Here is a 21,390-nt window from a genome sequence, read left to right as displayed (position 1 = left end):
AGAAAATTTGGTTAAAAATGGTCCGTCTGTAAGCATGTGCAGTTAAGGTAATATTATTTAATAATTTTTCAGCTTCCTGGTCGCAGCGGGTTTGCGAGCTGCGGAGCATGCAGTTCGGTCGTTCTAGGCACGTGTTTTACCCTCTTTACAGTAAAATTTATCACTGAATAAAACGCCCTGTGGGTACACCTGCAAACGTTGTTGGCGAAGTGACTCTTTCACAAATATTAAAACTTCAGAGTTTGCCCAAGGTTAATGAACGATAGCTTGTTATGCGTCCCCATCATTGCCCCTCGAAAGTGAAACATATTCACGGTAACCTTTTCAGGAGCGCTGCCCAGGGAAGTCATGCAGGAAATATTCCCTTAGATTACGGGCTAAATCATGCAGGCGCTACAGGAGTACCAATGCTACCATTCGAAAGAACACCATTCGCTGTTTTTAACAACAAATGCCTAAAGTGCTAGGTTTCCGCTAGCGGCGATATCCGACGGTTCAAAAGGAGTGCTTTTGAAGTGTACGCGTCCGTGGAGATCCTACCTCTAACAGCCTGCGAAAAGTTCCTGCAGAATGTTTGGTTGTGCACGACAAGTGTCCGACAGGCGCTGGCGGACAAAGATAATTCCGCACGGTATCTCAATGTTAGTGCCCTAAAACAATGATGTACACGCAGAGGTTCATGAATCGATTACGGCGGTCACAATGCCGGCTTCTCGTATCATGACAGACTCTGAAATAGACAGCCCGAAGCGAAAATAGCTTTCACTTGCAGAAAGATGCGAGGCACATGCCTAATGCACAAAAGAACTGAACATGTTTTTCATGGAAAAATGAATTTTGCGATGAAAAGCGCAACGCCAGTATTTATAGCGCACCGGCCAGGATAATTGGATGAAATGATATGGCATTTGGCTGAACTATTGAGAGAACTGTCCATCCTGGCTTTGGCGGCTGTAATTCGAGAGACGAGATCTAAAAACATCATGTAATTTGGCAGTATGCACAATGAAGGTCCCCAGGCCGTCGACATCAAGCGGGAGCTGCGTATGGTAGTGAGCCTATTGTCGTGTTCCATTCACGAGCTGATGGTCGGTACGCTGGTTGCGGTAAAACCGTGAGAATTAGACGCGTTTGCATGATAGTGTTTGAGCTTATTGTGTTGTACATGAGTGGGTTGGTGCGCCAGCTACCAGGCGGCGATATTACGTGTAACACCTTAGTCCGCAGTGTTGCCAGGAGTATGAAAAACATACAGCGCTCAGCAAGAGCTCAATCTACTTTAAGAAATGTGGACAAACGCCTCTTGTCCACTCGAATGCCACCTCATTCCAGGTGACGCTGAATACCCAAACCACCGGGGCAATTTTGAATGATTGCTACATGGCACTGGTTTATGGTGATATTAAAAAGTTGTGTGAGCGCAGGAAGATTTTCATTGGACAGACTTCGCAGCCAGGCGGAAGCTTCGTCCATAATAATCTGAATGCACGCGCAGAATCTTACTAGACTCTCTAGTTTAAACGTCTAGTTTAAAATTACCTCTTTTTTGACGTGGTGTTCGCTACTGACATTTATCAAATTAATTTCTTGTTTGAAATATACCCGTTTCCTTAAGTGGTGTTCGCTACTGGCAGTTATCAGATGACCGTAGTCGGTGATCTGCAGGTAAAATGTCACGGAATAGTAGCAGGAGAGCAGGAGTATGGTTTTTCGACGCTAAGTACTCCACGGAAATGTGTGCTTATGAGGCGTGTTGCGATGCTCAAAACCCTCTCTTGTGGTTACTCATATACAACTTTTACGCCAAAGACAGATTCGAAGTCGCAACAGAATTAGGCATCGTACTCTTTCGGGTCTCCTAGTGTTCTTATATCTTGAGCAATCTGTTCTTTTGTCCGCTGGCAGGACCTTCGACGGGTTCCGGGAGCGCTGGCCGACGATGGCTAAGAGTGCCGATTTCCAGGAGGCAATTACCGAGGCACTGAATCTTGGCCCTTGCATGTGCTCCAAGAACCCGGTCTTGCTCAAACTACGCGAGCCTGAGAAAGAACCACTGCAAACAGCTCATTCCAGCCTCGTCAAAAGCCCAGCTGCTGCTGCTGCTGCTTCTGCTGATGCTGCTGCTGCAGCTGTAAACAATCCAGGCGCGGCTGAAGAGGCGTTTCTCGCCCTTAACTCCGTCGCGGCTGCAGCCACAGCCCTACACGAAGCTGCAGTCGCAGCCGCGAATGCAGTCGCACCTGCAGCAGCTGCCAGAGCAGAAGCCGATGGCCTGGCCGCTGGAACCAACGTGCAGGGGGAGCCTGCACACACGGATGAACATCGTTCGAAAGGTTCAGCCACGATTGCTCGTGTTTTCTTGCCAAAGATCACGAAGTTAACTGAAATCAGTAGTGGCACTGCAGCAGCGGATTGGAACTCCATTGCTCTTGTTGGTTGGTCGCGAACTCTATTCTCAGCCTGTGAGTTATTTGGGCCCAATGAAAGGTACTTACTCTTCTTCCAAAAATTATATATATATACCTAACAGCAGTATTGCACTTGTTTCTTGGGGCGCTTTGAAATTTCATGTATTATCGGCGTTTCTTGTAATTCATTAGTTTAACTACACATATATTTCCGGCAGTGGGAACTCTTTTTTATTGCGTAAGTCGGTCTTTCTATCTCGGTTCCTACACAAACCGGTTCCTATGTGAGCATTTCGACAGTTTTCTTGCTCTACATGTTAAAAACTGTGCTAAACCAACTTACAGAGCTAATCAGTAAAAGCCTGCGTGGTCTGGTACATCGCCTGAAGGCGTGCTGCTGTTTACCGGTTTCTGAGGTCACCCACCATCGCTGTGCAGTTCGCGTCTTGCTTCTGCTTGAGCACCCCGCGTTTCCTACTGCAGTTCTCTGTCTGATATATTCTGAGTTTTTGTACCGCCTCCTTCATTAAAATAATTTGAACACTATCTTTGCAAGGCCGTCATGGCCGCCTAAGTTCCTTCATTTAAAATGATCACTTTTTCTCGAGGGTTTGTAATTTCTTAGCGTTCATTAAGTAATAGTCACCATGCTTAGCTCAATTCTAAATCTTACACTTTACTCTGAACAGTTGCTGCATTCTAACCAATATATAATTCAGGGCCTAGTTTTCATCAGCCGTCAATGATACACCCTTGTGGTCAACGCGAACGCATTCTCCGTTCCGTAAACTATTTCGTGGCATTTCCGCAAAACTGTAGTAGTTGCACCTGTCCTTTTAAGGGTCCATATACGCACCAGGTAAGCGCGGGGTAGCTGTAATATTTGATCATTAAGCCTTGTTGATACCTCTACTAAACCTGGTGTCCTTTACATTTGCAGAAGTAGTCTACGGTGGCGCCGGTCTCAACTTCTAATCAATGGGGGACACTATTACCACAGGCCTCCATTATTTTTGAACGTACAGAGTCAATCACACTTGTCTAGAGCGCTTGAGCGGTGCAGTCTAGTGGAAATATAGCGAAATTATAAAATAGGCAATGACATTCATTGATAATACCTGCACTGGAGAGCAGCCGAATACACATACGAACCGCACAGGCACCAGCTCTTTACCCTCAGAAAAGCAGCTGCGATAAGATTTGACTTCATTTGCTCCCCAGCACACCGAGCGAGCGCTCTAGACAAGTGTGATGGACGCTGTACGCTTTGAGTCACCCTTGCGTATGCGTTAGAGTGGTGCACTTTTCTGCAAACAAATACCACCTTACCATACTGACACCTTACCGGTTCGTTCTAGGCACAACTTTTGGGAAGTAGATCCACATAGACGTGCAAGCAGTGCGGGTTTTTGCATTTTGTCGGAGATGCGTGGTCTCCTCTATAAAGTGGGTTGTACACTGGGGTGACTCAGACAGTATATGTTGGCGCTCACATGGAGCTGCTACATATCGCACCACAACGTAATTCGTAAGACATAGGCGCTGACACAAACGAACACATTTTCTGGTCCAGACGCCCCATAACGTTTGCTTCATAGGAAGTTACGCAGTCATGCGCTGGCTCAAGCATTATTTTAATGGGCTCCCAGAAAACAAGGGCCAAGAGCGGGATGTATCCTTCCGTTTGACTTCACCAGCCTCAGGGAAACTACACTCCTCATTACCCAACGCTCACCCCACAGGCCCATTCCTGGCAGGCAACTGCCTATAGACAGTTGCCTGCCAGTGATTGATGTCTATAGGCTGTAAAATTCGCGCATTCTTGCTCTTTCTTTTCAGCGTTCAGTGGCGCCTCCCGTGACCGTTACAACCGTGTCTAATGCCAGAACACGCTGTGTTGCTATCACCGCTCTTAGTAATAATAATAATAATAATAATAATAATAATAATAATAATAATAATAATAATAATAATAATAATAATAATTGGTTTTGAGGGAAAGGAAATGACGCAGTATCTTTCTCATATACCGTTGGACACCTGAACCGCGCCGTACGGAAAGGAATCAAGGAGGGAGTGAAAGAAGAAAGGAAGAGAGAGGTGCCGTAGTGGAGGGCTCCGGAATAATTTCGACCACCTGGGGATCTTTAACGTGCACTGACATCGCACAGCACACGGGCACCTCAGCGTTTCGCCTCCATAAAAACGCAGCCGCCGCGGTCGGGTTCGAACCCGGGAACTCCGGATCAGTAGCCGAGCGCCCTAACCACTGAGCCACCGCGGCGGGTACCGCTCTCATCCCGAATTTCCGTCCTGTATGTCAGACGCCATGCCTCTGAAGCAAGCCCGCTGCGACACCTGCGGACTGGCTAATCCGGAGCGGTGGGTGCCGCGGTCTCCGTCTGAGCTGATCTTCGTGGTTGGCGGCTGGAGCAAAGGACGAGCGCAGTCCACCATCGAGACCTTCGACCATCGGGTGAACCGCTGGTTCCAGTTTCAGAGCAAAGAGGTTAAGCCCAGGCAAGTCGCAGGCATCATTCAATTACTATTTTCTTGCTCATCACTCATCAATAATGTTTCTGTCCCACAGTTTACTATGATTGCGCTCTCAATTTGCAATGGTTTATAAAGTCGTGTACAAATACTGCGTTTAGCCATCGAGCCTGCAATGCTCACACATCGTTCGCATCTCCTTGCAGGCATACGAACATGAACTCGGCTTTATCAGACTCTGGTCTCCGATAACCTTCTCGCTTTTGATGAAACTTCGCAATGAGGTACGGTTCGGAGGCTAGGCAGACAGGTAGCGTAATCTGTTTAACGGCGAATGCATTATTCCAGACGTACTAATGCCGGGCAAGAATATTTTATTGTCTTGTGCGGCAAACTACCCTGAGTTACACGGGCAAGCTGGGGTATGTTCGGAGGATAATCGCGCAAGCTGTAGCCAATGCGAGGCGGGCGTCGCGCCATCTAGGTCACGTAACCTTATGACATCATCACAACCTGCCCAGAGGATTGTGAGCGAACTGAGCACTGTGGTAGGTGACAGTGAAATTAATGATTGGTCGCTAGAGCTTGCTCGGCTATAGAAAACATGGGTCGCACTGCCCCTACCGGTGCCGGTGGTAGAAACACCCACCTGGCAGTGCAGTGGCGCATCGCTTAACCGCTGCGCCACTGCGCTAGTAGTGGTACGAGGACTCTCCGCGATCTGTGAATGTTATGTTATGAATGCATAATATGAATATGTTATGAATATTAATATGAATATGAACATATGAATATGAATATGTTATGAATGCGTGTTATGTTGTGCATATATGAGCATTAAACCACTAAAGCCCATTAGTCGGACCTTGTCTCCTGCTTTCGCACAGTTGAACCCATACCACTTTTTTTCAGCCCACCCAACAAGGTGTGGTTGCGGGTCTCTTAATGAAGGCGTCAACGCATTTCAATGGAGCAGCAACTCAGGTTCTATGGGGTTTTACGTCCCAAAGCGACCAAGACAATGACGGACACGTAACTGAGGGCTCCGGATAATTTGGTCCACGTTCGGTTCTTTAACGTGCACTGACATGGCACAGTACACGGGCCTCTAGCATTTCGCCTCCACCGAAATGCTACCGCCGCGTCCAGGAACGAACACGCGTATTTTGGGTCAGCAGCCGAAGACCGTAACCAATGAGCAACCGTGTCGGCTCTGCAGAGGTATGGTTGCACCAGACAGGCGTCACCTGATGTAAGCGTTCGGTGTGTTCCTCGTAAATGTCAACCTTCCTGGCAGAGTCGAAGTGCCTGGCGGCCAGTTAGGTCTCGCTTGCCCCTCTCCACAAAGTGCCTTCCAGGCTCTGTTGTTCGCGATTTGAAGCGTGTTGTGCAATCAATTTATTTTCGAATGTTCAATGCGTGTGGGTTAAATACGCTGGCGTCCGCCTCATCCACCCCTCACATAGTGTATAATCGACGTTCTCATGGGAACAGGCACATTTCGACGAGCTAGGGCCAGAAAACAGACTGCCTGGGAGGCATGCAAGACCTATATTTTGCAGCGCAACGTGTCCGATAGCATATGGAGTGTAACATGAAGCTCCTGAAGAGTGGGCTTTCGTCACATAACAACCTATTCTCAATAAGCAGCTGCACCTGAATCCGCACCTGTGCGTAAGCGTTCACAGGTTCGGTGCCGCCAGAGGAAATGAGACTACGAATATCGATCCACCGCTAACGTCTACTGTACAGATGGCATTGAAAAAAAATATGAAGCCATCTTACATTGTCGACCGCACACATTTCGCGGTTTCAAAGTGTTCAATCTTTTGCGTGATGAAGCAAAAGTTGGCTTTCAGAGCGAGTGTGGTAGACTCTAGGAGGAGTGCGACGCAGACATACTCTACCTCCTCAGCAAGTGTACCGCACTTGTGCAGAGCGTACCACGGAGTTGTGCAGTGGAGGCGGCAGGTGTTCGTGATTGGAGGCTTGAACTTGGCCTACTACCTTCGCTCTGTGGACAGCTTCGATCTGGACCGCTGCAAGTGGCACCATCACTCGCCCATGCATGTCACGCGTGCCTACGTGGCTACTGCAGCTCTGGGCGACCACATCTATGCCATCGGAGGGCACACTGGTAAGGATCGCTCTTCCATTGTCTAGGATTGACCTAGCGCGCATCAGGGGGGTGCAGAAAGCACTGCTGTTGTTTCGAAAACAAAATTATTTTACAATATCTATTGCCGTTGTTTGATCTCCGTTAACGAGCACAGTTTATAAGGATTTGCCTTTCAAGCACAGCTGACGACAGTTAGCACTGAAATCAACGCGGAACCGCAACATTTTCGACGCAACTTTTCTTTGAGGCAAGAAAATAAATTTGAGGTGCTTAAAATTCTCTTATCTTGAAACCCTCTCGCATGCCGCGTTCTTCAACCAGCTTCGGTGATCATTACTTGATTCCGAATATTTTCATTACCCATCAATTGAAAGTTTATTATAAGATTGGGCGTATAAGGAGAAAAAAGTGGTCTTTCAGCTCTTGAGTCTGGATATATTTTGGGACGAGAGTGCTCTGATTAGGTAGAATTCTTTCCGACATGGTACTCATTTGAGCGATCGCAGAGTATCATGACGCTTAGTGTAGCTAACAGGCAGTGTGATTACAGGCTTGCTATTTTCTGCCCTATACTGTTTCCCTTGCTATGACGGCTGCGTCCAGGATATGTATGTATTTGGTCCAAGTTCCTGTTGAAGTTTGGCTGTTTTAGAGGGCTTATTGGACACATTCAGTAGCAGCGCATTTCCATATGGATCCTTGGTGTTTGAGACAGCATATTGTAAATGTCTTTGTTTGTTTGCTTGGTTACAAGGCGCAGCAACAGAAATAAATAAAAGCCACATGCTGGGGTCCATTCCCCAGCACCCTGGCAAGCGTGGAATATAAGAGTGACGCAGCAGAACAGTAACAGGGAGAGGAATAACATTTATTTCTGCTGCTGTTCTGTGTGCCGAGTCATTAAAATGCTTTACCTTAGCTAAGCCTTCCGATTGCCCTGTCTCTCTTAACTTTTTTACTACATGCGATCTCACAAATAAAAGTGATGTCCAAGAAAAGTGGACTTTCGTGAAAGGGGGTCCTAAGAATCTCTAAATTTTATATTCTAGAAAGAGCCAAAGGGATTTACTCTAACGCAGGATATGAACCAGTGCATTGGTCATACAAAGTCGAGTTAAGGGCAGGGTACAATGGTTGTGTCTGAAATGTGTAATATTGTAGGCATTTATGCCTCGTCTAAACAGTAAGGCATTCCCCCAGCAGACCAGGTATAAACACATGAGCTTCTGACCGTATCGGAGTTATCAGTGGTGTTGGACAAGAGACAATAATTTCCCTGAAACTTCAGTTGCCTCGAGAGCTGACAGGTGACTCACGGGGTGTTTGGCTTCAATTCTCTGTCGCAGGCGTAGAGAGGACGAGAACTGTGGAGCGTTACGAGCCACTCAAGAACCAGTGGACCATGGTGGCTCCCATGAATAGGCAGCGGAGCGACGGCTCTGCCTGCGTCTTTAATGGTGAGTAGTTGCGGAGCTTGAAGCCTGAGCCAATTATGAACCAATTCTTTTTTTTTTCAAAACGTACACAGACGACGTAGATGGAAGAAGTATCGAGCCAATAGCCACTGCCAAGTGAACACTTATAACAAAATCGAAAATATCTATTAAAAGCAGGAAAGAGACGGGCCTTTTAGTGCTGCAAAGGGAGAACGAACTCGAGATAGAAAAGCCGTGTGTGCGTACACGTGTAAGCTGGCAAGGAAATATTCGTCAGCGAATATTGTTAATCATATACGAAATTGAGCATCAAGCTGCGGTAGCACGGGCGCTCAAGCGTCTGCCTTCCGTCTTTTGGCGCGCTATTATATGACAGCAGCCACCGCAGGCACGTCTTGAATCTTCTTGTGCCCAAAATCATTGCACAAATCTTCAAGAGCATTCTTTACGGGCACGACATCACAATACCGCTTACACTCAAGCTTTGTGAACGATAACACAGTAGATTGGGCTTTGGTAAAATCAATTTGATCCTATGTACGTCAAGACACGCCATGAATTTGTTTTCTCCAAAGCTTGAAGCTCGCCTTTAGCGCATTACGGTATGTTCGACAGATGCCGAGAAAGCGACGCTGTCCAATTTATTTTCGCCCTTCACCTCTGTTGCCCTTCTTTCGCCTATATTCCTACTCGTTTTCTGCGTCTTGAATTTCTCCACACAGACAATGGGTCGACTCAGCACCTAATGTCATTGCTGCGAATCGAAACGCAGAGGCCAGAAGCGGCTGATGAGCCGTGAGGGTAAGAACCCATCTTCTGCTTTCATTTAAATAATACGGTCCCCCCAGAAGCCAGATATTGGAGTTTATTATGGACGTGACGGAAGCACTTTTATTGTTCCAAATATGATGTCGCGGCGCAAAATCATTCAGGCACTGCTGGAAAGGAGACACCACTGCGCTGCTTTGAGCTCGACTGCTTACATAATGATTTGTTCTCTTACGGGCCTCATGCTTTGTTTTTGCCAGTGTTAATGTTTTATTTAGTGCTTCAGATACTATGTTCTAATGTCTAAGTTTCGTTCCTTGAACTACGTGGTTGGTGACTTGTGGACCTTAGGAGAAATGATGCTCCACATCTGTAAGGCTAGCGCTATGGTGATTGCATACTAAGATAGTCTCAGGTGCCGCCGGCGTCCTACAATTTATCTCTCGCAGTGAGACGATGTTTTTTACACAATAAAACTTGTTGAATAAACTGAAATAAGAGTATCAAGACAGCAGCTAGTTTAAACGCTTCGACAAGCGTTGCTCATAAATACAAGAATTTGAGCTTCAGTTACTGACACATGTACACAAGTGTGATGTCACACATATATACATGTGTGACATACATACACATACACAAATGTGTGTTTATGTATGTGAGCATTGCACTTATTATTATTGTGACCAGTATACACTGAATGCGGAATTTCGCTACCTGAGGCAGAAGCCTCTGTCAGGCCATGTGCCTCTAATAATAATAATAATTGGCTTTTGGGGGAAAGGAAATGGCGCAGTATCTGTCTCATATATCGTTGGACACCTGAACCGCGCCGTAAGGGAAGGGATGAAGGAGGGAGGGAAAGAAGAAAGAGAAATAGGTGCCGTAGTGGAGGTGACATCGCACAGCACACTGGCGCCCTAGCGTTTTGCCTCCATAAAAACGCAGCCGCCGCGGTCGGGTTCGAACCCGGGAAATCCGGATCAGTAGTCGAGCGCCCTAACCACTGAGCCACCGCGCCGGGTGTGCCTCTAGCTCCTGCTTCATTTTCTCTGCAGGGAAGTAAAAGTAATAAATCCATGTCAAATAAAAAAGAAAAATATGGCGGGCGTAGGCGCAACCCTCTTCTACTAAGAAGCACACGAGTAACTGTAGCTACTTCCATGTCTAGTGCCATCTTATCTAGCAAAATTAAGTGGCTGCTGCGTTTATTTCGTACTTTTCTCTTTTATACTTGCAACCTTTGTTTTAGCGAATATAATTTTTTGTGTTTTAGGATATATACTTTTACATTTGGACACGTTCGTGGAGTTTTCCCACTTTGCTTTGACAGCGCCATTATTCTAGTTAACTCTTATAGGTCTCTTGTACTGTGCTTCCACTTTGCCTAAAACGATCGTGATGTGGCAAACTGACCATGTTTTTTCGCATACTTCGATGCAGAGCTTTAATGTTTAGAAGACCATTTTTATTTTATGTACTTCGCCCGCATATAGAATGTTGCGGGAAAGAATATATTTACAGCTATGTACACCAGCGAAGGAACAGCTACGAGCGGCACTCAGAGCACAGTCAGAACTTCGTTGTCTTCGTCTTCGCCCACCCGTTCACTCGCTCAGTCTCGTCGTCGTCTTCCCACTTCAGGACCCCCGGCTGATGAGACGCCGTCTCGGCGTTAGATTGGCGACATATGAACGTCGTGATAAAGTTTTAGGCGGCAGACATGAACGACGTCGGTGGAGGGGCCGGAGGACGATGGCGAGCAAGCAAGGGGTGCAATTTCATAGTTCACGTCGGTGACACGGCGCACCACATGGTAAGGGCCCCGGTAGTGAGAAAGCAGCTTCTCGGAGAGACCGACGCTGCGTGACGGCGTCCAGAGAAGGACGAGTGATCCGGGTTCATATTCAACCGCCCGGTGATCGCGGTCGTAGGCGGGCTTCTGGGAAGCTTGTGAGGCACGGAGCCGACTACGGGCTATTTGGCGCGCCAGCAAGGCCTGGGCGTTGGTGTCCTGAGCGTAAGCAGTGGTGGCGACTGAAGAAGACGGCATGGGTGTGTCCAAAGGCAAGATGGGGGGCCGACCAAACAAAAGGTAGAAAGGAGAATAGCCGGTTGTGTCATGCCGTGAAGAGTTATACGCAAAAGTCACATAAGGCAAGGCAGCATCCCAATCTCGGTGGTCTGGCGAGACGTACATTGCTAGCATGCCGATGAGCGTGCGGTTTAACCGTTCCGTAAGCCCGTTGGTTTGTGGATGGTAAGCTGTCGCGAGCTGGTGCTGCGTGGCACACGAACGAAGAATGTCATTAATCACTCGGGACAGAAAATAACGGCCACGGTCGGTGAGCAGTTGACGAGGGGCGCCATGGTGAAGAATGACGTTTTGAAGAAGAAAAAAGGCGACATAGGTAGCGCAGCTGGTAGGCAAAGCACGCGTGGTGCCGTACTGAGTCGTGTATAATCAGTTGCGACAGCGATCCACTCGTTGCCGGAGAGGGACGTGGGAAAAGGGCCAAGAAAGTCGGTGCGAAAATGGTGAAAAGGTTCCGGAGGTACGTCGATGGGTTGTAGGAGACCGGCAGGCAAAATGAAGGGTCTTTTCCGACGTTGACACAGGTCGCAAGCGGCAACGTAACGCTTGACGGAACGATACAGGCCAGGCCAAAAGAAGCGGTGCCGCACTCAAGCGTACGTGCGGGACACACCAAGGTGGCCGGCTGTCGGCAGATCGTGCAATTCTTCAAGGACAGAAGAGCGTAGATGTTGGGGTATGACGAGCAGCAATGGAGGACCATCGGAGCGTAGATTGCGGCGATATAAAATGCCATTCTGGAGCACATAAAGTTGCAGAGACGGAGATCGGTTTGCAGAGCGGAGGCCATCAAAGATAGGGCGTAAAGATGAGTCGAGGCGCTGTTCGTTGGCGATATCGATGAGAGCAGTGATAGCTAAGAGGCAGGGCAGGGTCTCAGCGTCTTCTAGCTCAGGTGTCTCCACAGGGTACCGGGATAAACAGCGTACTGGTGGCGACGACCGGATTTGTACACTACAGAGTATGAGTATTCTTGGAGGCGAAAAGCCCAGCGACCAAGGCGACCGGTGGGATCTTTGAGTGAAGACAGCTAACAGACAGCGTGGTGATCAGTGACAACAGCGAATGAGTGGCCGAACAGGTACGGGCGGAATTTAGCTACAGTCCAGACAAGGGCGAGACACTCGCGCTCAATAATGGAGTAATTTTGCTCTGCGACGGAAAGTAGGCGGCTGGCATAAGCGATGACGCGATCTTGCCCCTGTTGACGTTGGGCTAGCACGGCACCGATCCCATATCCGGAGGCGTCGGTGCGAACCTCCGTGGGAGACGACGTGTCAAAACGGGCTAAGATGAGCGGAGAGGTTACCAATTGAACGAGGGAGGAAAATGAGTGCTCTTGAGCAGGGCCCCAGTTAAAGGGGGTGTCGTTCTTAAGAAGGTCGGTGAAAGGCCGAGCGATGCCGGCGAAATCTTTGATAAAACGGCGAGAATACGAGCGCAAGCCGACAAAGCTGCGCACATCTTTCGACGACCTAGGAAGAGGAAAGTCCTTGACGGCTTGAATTTTGACTGGATCTGGGCGGACACCAGAAGCATCAACCAGGTGTCCGTGAATATTGAGTTGGCGACGACCGAATTTGCATTTCGATGAGTTAAGCTGGAGTCCGGCGTTACGAAACACTGTCAAAATACTGGAGAGGCGTTAGAGATGCGTGGCAAAAGTAGACGAAAAAACCACAACATCGTCAAGGTAGCAGAGGCAGGTCGACCACTTAAAGCCGGGAAGAAGGGAGTCCATCATTCGATCAAAGGTAGCCGGCGCGTTACAGAGTCCGAATGGCACGACTTTAAATTGGTATAAGCTATCAGCCGTCACCCCGCACCTCCACCAAATATTTTGCGTGAAAGAATATATTTACAGCTATGTACACCAGCGAAGGAACAGCTACGAGCGGCACTCAGAACACAGTCAGAACTTCGTTGTCGTCTTCGTCTTCGACCACCCGTTCACTCGCTCAGTCTCGTCGTCGTCTTCCCGCTTCAATAAAATTTCAATTTACCCTGCTTATGAATACTTTTTTCCTGGTTCCAAGGCAACCTGATCCAGCTTCAGAAAGGAGGTGACTCTCTTTACCATGCAGCATTTCCTTGGGTTATCTGCTTTTTCTGTTCCTAGTTCATTGAAGGTGGTCTTGCTCCCATTCTTTGCCTCGGTTAGCAGCTTCTTTCGGTTAGTTGTTGATAACTAAATCTCACTGTTGCTTCTGCAGCCTTTCAAAATTTCTAGAACCAGTCGCGACGATTTCTGCCCGATTTCGTACAAAGTTACTGCCAGATTAAGCACTAGTCTCAGTATCTCACCATCACATTCCTTTCTATTGCTTATTTTTCTCCGTGGTTGCGTTTTTTTTTTGCCGGAAACGGATGTCACACGACCATCTGAACAGTAGTCCTCCCCGCAGGTCAGCTGTTCGTCAGCGGTGGTTTCAGCGGGGGCCACGTCCTCGAAAGCGTCGAGGTGTACACGCCCTCATCGGACTCGTGGAGCCTCGTCCAACCGCTGCCGAGCCCACGCTGTAGCCACCGGATGGTGGCGCACTGCGGCAGGCTGTACGTCATTGGAGGCTTCGACGGACGACGCCGGCTCGATAAGGGTGCGCACACGCGAGCCAGCGCTGAACTTACACTCAAAATGGCCTCTTCTGTTTTCTAAGTCCGTATCTTTAATTGAAAATTTCCTCCTGGCCAGAAAAAGTCAACAGAAGCGATCCACAGATTATTCATTTCAGGCTGTGAGGGACGCCATGGTAGAGGGCTGCGGATAATTTCGAGAACCCCAGGTGGTCTTAATTACATGGAGTCCTCTATTACGGCGTCCCTGAAAGCCTGAGTAGTTTGAGGAAGTTAAGCCCTCCGAAAGCATGAACAAAGCAATTTAAACCATCAATTTAGTATTCCCTCAACGTCAGTGCGTGGCTCCTGCGTGATTAATTATTCAGCCCACATCAGTATTGATCGGCTCGGAGGTCTACCACTAGAGGAGAAGCTTGGTCGCACCTTCACCACGTGGCGGCTAACAGCGTCTCATGTCCCGCATCATCGGTTGTTCGAGATCAGCCATACGTAACGAGTATCGGTCTATTTGGATTAGTTGTCAATATTTGTACAGTCTTTGTCATAAGTATACCGCCCATGGTGTCTGCTTCTAAGCCCTGCAGCATGGCTCCTTTTGCACACCCAGGGACTCTAGTCTCAAGAAGGCGGGAGGAACTCAGGTCCTCAACCCTCCCAAGCCTGGGACTGTTCATACGGTTAAGAGCCCCGCTATCTCTTAAGAAAACTTCTAATTACTTTTGTTGGAAACTAATGTTTTTTGACATTAGGCTCATATGCCTTTCTCATGACTTTTTGGTGCCTTTTCCTGATGTACTCCTAATTGTAGAGTGCATCTTGAAAGCGCGCAAAAAAAAGACAAGGAACGAGGCTCCTGATTGTTTCTTCCTCGTCCCTTGTCTTTTTTTTTGCGCGGTTTCAAGATGTATTCCTAATGGCTTTCAAAAAAAAATTGGCCAACGTGTTTTCAGTGTGTTCCTAATGAATGCTTTTCTGATGACTGGTTCTTGGCTCTCTGATGTCTTGCCGGCCGCTGCAAATTCTGACACAAATATTGGAATAAATAGTGGAAATGAGCCAAAATAAAGTACCGCAAAAACAATAACGAATAAGATACTAAAAACTCTTACAGACATATAGATTCAAACCAGCCACCTCCCGATCCCTACCCCACTGTGCTAACTACTATCAACACACCACCACATGGTAACCAGCACACTTTTTTGGCATGATATGTGTGGCTGCAGCTATTTCTTGTCCTTTCCATTGCGTGCAAATGCAGCAGCAGCAGCAGCAGCTATATGCACGCACGGAAAAGAAACGTTGTTCATAAGGTCTTCTCAGGGCTGTTGGGCGCGCACATATTCCGAGCCTTGACGTGCAACGCATTGGCCGTATCAAACCTTTGGGAAAATTACAAGTCTAGAATCACCGGCTATCCGTTTTACTCTTTTAGCGCTCCTAATCCTTGGTACATAACACGGCTTATTCTTACACCGTAGAAGAAACTGTTGCGGGACAATAATTACTGGGATAATGCGCTATAGTAGGTTCACAGCTTGAGAGCATGGGAGTGATACAAATCCTTCACATCGAACTAAACATTTCAAAAATATAAACACACTTACAGCACTTAGAGGTGTCTGAAGATAGAGAGACTGTGAAAAAGGTGAAAAACAGAATATAAGAAGGACTTATTGAAAGGCGACACCTTCTGTTTTCTTTTTTATCTGGCACATTGGTACAACGCATATTTGTCACTTGAGATTTTTCTTGTTGCTTCCGTTTTTGCACTGTTGTTCGGAGTTAGAGTACTCGCAGAAAGCAAGCGCTTACGCTCGCCGTTTGAGCCTGCGATTGAGCGAGCCTTATTTAGCTATCCATTGCTTTACCTTAGTGTCTTTGAGCCTTCATTTTGCTCTTCTCAGTTAAAAACCTCACTTGTTGCTTTCAGTCTGGCTGGTAACGTCTGTTAGCCGCTCATATGAACGCCGCCGCGCGCTACGTTCCCCGAACCGGATAAAGATCAGCGGTAACGACCACTCATCTGGAAACTAAAGAACAAAAAAATACAACTTTTCGTGTAATGGACAAATACCAGTCCACAAAAAATCTTTTTTTTTTCAGAAAACCTTCACTGGCCAATGCCCCAGTTCAGACTGCACGCAGTGCCACAACCTCGGCCCTCACAATGCCTTCCGCCCTTGGTCCAGTTCAATTTATGCATTCCTTTGTGTATACCACAAGGGAATGCTTGAAAACAACAAAAGAGTTCTTGATGTGTAATTGCGTGAGAGATATTCATGTGAAATCACATTTGAATCTTTTGTGATATATTTCTGCATTGGGGTTACCGGCGTGAAAAGTCACTTGAGTGGCTTATTGAAAAAAGCCAAGAAAAGTTTAACTCTTCGCGTAATGTACAAAAATCAATCCACAATCAATGTTTTTTTTTCAGAAAATCATCACTGGGCAATGCCCCACCTCAGACTGCAAGCAGTGTAAAAACAGGATACAGACCACCCCCCCCCCTTCCTCCGTCCTCACAATGCCTTCCTCCCACGGCTTGGAAGCAAGCACCTTAGGCTGTATATTGTTGACAAAGACTGTACATGTAAAAGCAGATTGAACTGGCGAACGGCAGTACATTGACGCCTTACATAGTGTCATTGTAATGCTACTCTATGACGACGATTCAGGTTCCGTGTGTAGCATGCGTAAATTTTGATGAAAGACAATACGTGTTCCAAGCTAACTTTTTTCAAATTTTTATTTGTGTCCTCCTGGTATCGCAGCGGCTTTGCGTACCATCAATCGATGTCATCTGTGTCATATCCCTTTTGCGCTAATGTACCATTTGAAGAACACCTAGCGACCACTACCTTGCTTTCATTTCCCTTGTACAGCCTCCCTACAACCTTCAATAGCAACTAAACTTTTCAAAAAGTCAGCTGCACAAACAGTGGATTAATTTACTTTCTTAGAGGGATCACCAGATTCTCAGTAATACACATCCACATGGCTCTTGTTTCTTATATAGCAGCGACTTACCGCGTCCTGTGATTACCTTGAAGCTACAGCTTTAATAGCAACTAAATGTTTCTGAGAACACGAAATGCATTTCAGATATTCCAGGCGAATCCTACTCGGTTGTTTGTTTTTATTTAGGCAGTATGCACTACTAATCACTCATCATTTATGAACAGGCGATTTCCTAGCAGCCTAAATTCTGTGCACACAATGGAATTACTATTCGTCGCCTGCCTCTATATTGGTTTGAGGATTTAATGGGTCTACACTTCCAAAGCTAATCAGTCTCAGCGACGCCGTAGTCGAAGGCTCGGGGTAATTTCAACCACCCGGGGCTCTTCATCGAGCGCTGGCGTCGCACAGTCAACAGGGTCTAGAACATTTCCCCTCCAGCGAAATTCGACCAATGCGGCCGGATTCGAATCCGCGTTTTTCGGGAGAGCAACCGAGCGCTATAACCACTCATCAGACGCGGCTGCTCACATAAGACTTTACACAATTTTTAAAAATAGACTTTTCGAGGTAGAAGAGCGCATTTTTCGGCATAGCATTGTCAGCGGTGCAATACAGCAGAATTCACCTAAGCTATCTATTGAACGAATATTTAATATCACTTTTTACCTATTTCTGTTATGCTCCTTAATTACATTAGAAGCGTGTGGGCCACTGTAATTAATAATCATGTCAGTTTTTAAAATTTCGAGAAAGGGGTTACCCTCGGCGCAGTGGCCCATCAAATTTTCGCTACATCGCACCAAATTCACGCTCTTAAGAGAAGCTTGCAGGCAAAGCAACCACTGCAGTGCACGCAACCCGTCGAAATAGCTAAAATTTGCTGTGCCAGAGCGGTCGCGTATTCGATAATTTTAAGTTGATTTTGTTTACTGTTGTGATTGGACAGTGGAGTAACATACTACGCCGCGGGCCGTGGCCAAGAGTTAGCAACCGCTGTTTTTTTTAAGCTGTATCCAATATACTATAACACAAGCAGCCTATTTTTAAAAATGTGTCAAGTCTTAGGTGAAACACCCTGTATAATTTGCCAAGCAAGGAGGACAGGTCTAGAATAACACCGAGGTATAGACGGAAGAATAAACGTGCATACGTTAGCCTGAAACATAATATGGGTGGCCTGCATCGCTATGTATAACAAACACATTTATCCTCTCAAAATCACATAACGCTCAGGGCCACATGCTGCTTTAGTGCATGGCAGACTTACCCAATGGTTACCATTCATGTAGAGCAGCTCTCTCCGGTGATTTTTTTCAGCCTTACTTTTAGCTGCTCTGAATGAGGCCGTGTAGCCGAATTGTAGCTGAGGCGACCGAATTTAATTTAGACCAGAAATTGAAAAAGCCGGTGTGTTATGCAACTTCAATGCGCGTAGATGAGAGACTGGCAGTAATTTCATCTGGATTTGAATGTTGCTGATAATGCATTTCTTGTTTGTTCGGCTGCAATAAGACGCGTTTTATGCTGAAAACGACGTTTATGCAAGACGACGCTGAAAAAAAGAAGGCAACATGGCACGGATTAGCAACCATGTTCGGTCGCAGTGTTTCTAATGAAAACGATACTAGATTTCTTGGCCAAGAAGAGTGATGCAGGACACAATCACCTCTGTGTTCCTCGTGTTGTTTTCAATCTTTACGGCGTCGCTGATTTAGTTTTTTTTGTTAATGAATGAAAGAAACTAATGTCGACGGTATCGATAGAGCCTCGATGCTCGTGGCAGTGCGTTTTTATTTGGTTCTCACGGCGACTTCCGAGGGATCTTTCTTGTTCTCGGAGCTGGTCAATCAAATATCGGCCGAGGTAAGCAGCGTAACTTAAGGCGCTTGAAAGAGGTGCTTCATATATTATGTTTTAAATATTTTCACATTTATTTTAACATCCTGTTGTTTGCGTTTTCTTTGAAATGGCTGCAAGGCACACCTCCATGTATCTCGGCGTTCCCTTGACATAATGGAGAGAGGAGTAGCATAGAGTGAAAGCGGGTTTTTTTACTTCTTGAATGTTTGGCTTACAGTGCAAAAGTGTAAGCCAAGGAAGTGCAGGCAAAATGCTTTACAAAGGACCTAAGTCCTGCCTTCCTGAAAAAAAAAACTAAAATTTCTAGCGTCTGATAGAGCATCTCCATGTGGAACTGCAGGGAAAAGACTTTGAGGCAATCTGAGGTGTCTACTTATGTTATGCATATTACATCGCTATTTTTTTTTTAGGAGGGTACAGGGTACAGGCGTACAGACTTCCGCGGAACTAGAGAAATCAGTGTTTTATACGTGGGTCGGGTGAACTCATTCGCCTTTATCCTGCTGATGACGGACATATCAATACCTTGGCGCTGTTGCTCTCCTGTCTATTCGCAGTCATATGCAGCGAGAACAGCCTGCCTCTGCGCTGGCATGACATGCCCAATCTCAGCACTCCCCGCAGCACCTTTGCGGTGGCACAGCTGGGCGATTACCTCTACGTCATCGGCGGCTACAACGGTATGTGCCCGGCCCAGAGAATCACTGTACTCGATGATTACCGCAAACTTGTTTCCGGCACCATGAGGATGAACGTCAAAAGCAGGGGTGACTAAAAGAACGTGGCTTCTTAAAGCGCTCACAGTAAACCCTAAACTTAGTACTTCGGAAATTCTTCCATCTTGAGGTCATGTGAAGCTAGGAAGCAAATGTTCTGTTCTTAAGCTTGGTGAAATGATGCACACAAGTAGTGCTAATACGAACGCACGCGCAACGATCACGTATCATTTGTTGATAATCCTAATACTTAAGGCTTCCTTTGCAGCCAATTTGTGTGGCCATATTTGAGAGGCTTTTTTGTATAGATCTCGTAGTTCGCAGGGTGCATCTGAATTCTCATCAGTGACGGCGCTTTGGTCACATGGTCTAAGGACTATCGGGGTGATGCGTGGGTTAAATTATGGATTAGATCTGCGGCTTGCAACCGTGACGAATTTCAACTGCCTGACACCTTCCCATCTTTCTTTAAAACGCAGTTCGTATTACGATCCCATGGCTTTCTTATTCTTCGCCCTGGAACGCAGGAACTTCCCTGGTTGCCGACGTTGAGTGGTACGCGCCTGGTGACGACAGCTGGCGCGAAGCCAAAGCGCTCACCTGTGCCATCGGCGGCCACAGCGGATGCATCGTTCGCGGCTTTGAAGTGTGCAGGAAGTTTTCAGCCCGTGGTGCAACCCTTCCTCTGAATGCCGAACAGTAGATAGGGTTGCGTTCTCAGCGCAGCTTATCACAGGCATCGGATCCTGGCCCTCTCGCACCATGGTGTGTCTACTAGCATAGGAGCTCTCTTGGGTGAAGGACTGTTCCTAAGTGGCCCAGTGAATGTGTACGGATGGCGCTCAAGTGTCATTGTAATGTAGTGTCTAGAGCCCTTTACTTGCATCCGCTGGCCCCAAACATTCGGTCGACTACGGTGGTTGACTTATCTAAATCAACGAAAGTAAAAAAAAGAACAGGAGAAAAACTTTCTGATCGATTTCATTTTTCCTTAGGGTTTATGTTGGCAGGACACTAAATGTATTGAAAATGAAGTCCTGACCAGCGTACGTCGAATGGACAGATCGATTGGATGTCTGGAGAGGAAAGGGTATATTGACAGTACCCTTTTCCACTGACCCTGATGTACTCAAGGCCCGCTGCGCAGATGAAGACGAGAGAGACAAACTCTGTGCCAAAAGAAGAGAGTATCAGGCGTATCATGGCACTCAGCGAGTACTAAGCGAGTATCGCGGTTTTTCTGCTGCTCAGCAGACTGCTTAGGACTTTTACACAGGCCTGCTAACGCCTGCACACAAAAAGCGCTGATGACTGCGCAGTTGCGTTTTAAATGGAATCAGCATTAATAAAATCCTGAATAGTAAATTTTATTTCCCTCAGGGTGTAATTCAATGTCTTCTTTTTCCTTGCGATGTTGTTGGCAAATATAGGCTCAGCCACAGCGTAATAGACAGACTCCAAGCGTCTCAGGAAACAAAATAATAGGAAGCTTCAAAGTATGCGGGCGTCTAACGCTACAGACAGACGAACAAGCAGAGCTATCGAAGTTAAAGGTAGCCGACATAAGGAAGTTTGATATGGAGAGAATCGAGCATGCTCTAAAGAACGGATGTAGCCTAAAATCGGTGAAGAGGAAACTAAGCATTGGCAAAAGCAGATGTACGCATTAAGAGAAGGGCAATGTCATTAGCAATATGGATAAGATTGTTAAATTAGCCGATGAGTTCTACTTAAACCTATACAGTTGCCAGTCTAATCAGAACGTTAATAATACAGTAGCGCAAAACAATGCGTCATCCTGCCAGCAACGAAAGAGGAAATAATGAAAGCCTTAGGAGCAATGTAAAGGGGAAAAGCAGCTGGTGGGGATGTAGTAACAGCAGATCTATTGAAAGACGGAGTGAGATTTTGCTAGAAAACTAGCCACAGTGTATACGCAATGGATTATCACTTCGAT

At 46.8% G+C, this 21,390-nt stretch overlaps 1 protein-coding gene across 3 annotated transcripts in view; it reads left to right on the top strand.

Annotated features, from left to right (window-relative positions):
• LOC144135033 (uncharacterized) overlaps positions 1-20,796 on the top strand; it is a 35,119-nt gene extending 14,323 nt beyond the window's left edge. For all 3 annotated transcript variants that reach the window (XM_077667804.1, XM_077667803.1, XM_077667802.1), the window contains 7 exons: positions 1,906-2,333; positions 4,733-4,928; positions 6,839-7,038; positions 8,367-8,477; positions 13,722-13,913; positions 19,275-19,397; positions 19,961-20,796. In XM_077667804.1, coding sequence (XP_077523930.1) covers positions 1,906-2,333; positions 4,733-4,928; positions 6,839-7,038; positions 8,367-8,477; positions 13,722-13,913; positions 19,275-19,397; positions 19,961-20,136 — 1,426 coding nt within the window. In that variant the 3' untranslated portion in view covers positions 20,137-20,796. The remainder of the gene's footprint in view (positions 1-1,905; positions 2,334-4,732; positions 4,929-6,838; positions 7,039-8,366; positions 8,478-13,721; positions 13,914-19,274; positions 19,398-19,960) is intronic.
• Positions 20,797-21,390: the final 594 nt, after the last annotated feature.

Source organism: Amblyomma americanum, chromosome 5 (genome assembly GCF_052857255.1).
Source record: "Amblyomma americanum isolate KBUSLIRL-KWMA chromosome 5, ASM5285725v1, whole genome shotgun sequence".
Classification (NCBI taxonomy): domain Eukaryota; kingdom Metazoa; phylum Arthropoda; class Arachnida; order Ixodida; family Ixodidae; genus Amblyomma; species Amblyomma americanum.
Note: the sequence above shows the minus strand (reverse complement) of the source record. Positions and strands in the feature narration are given on the sequence as shown.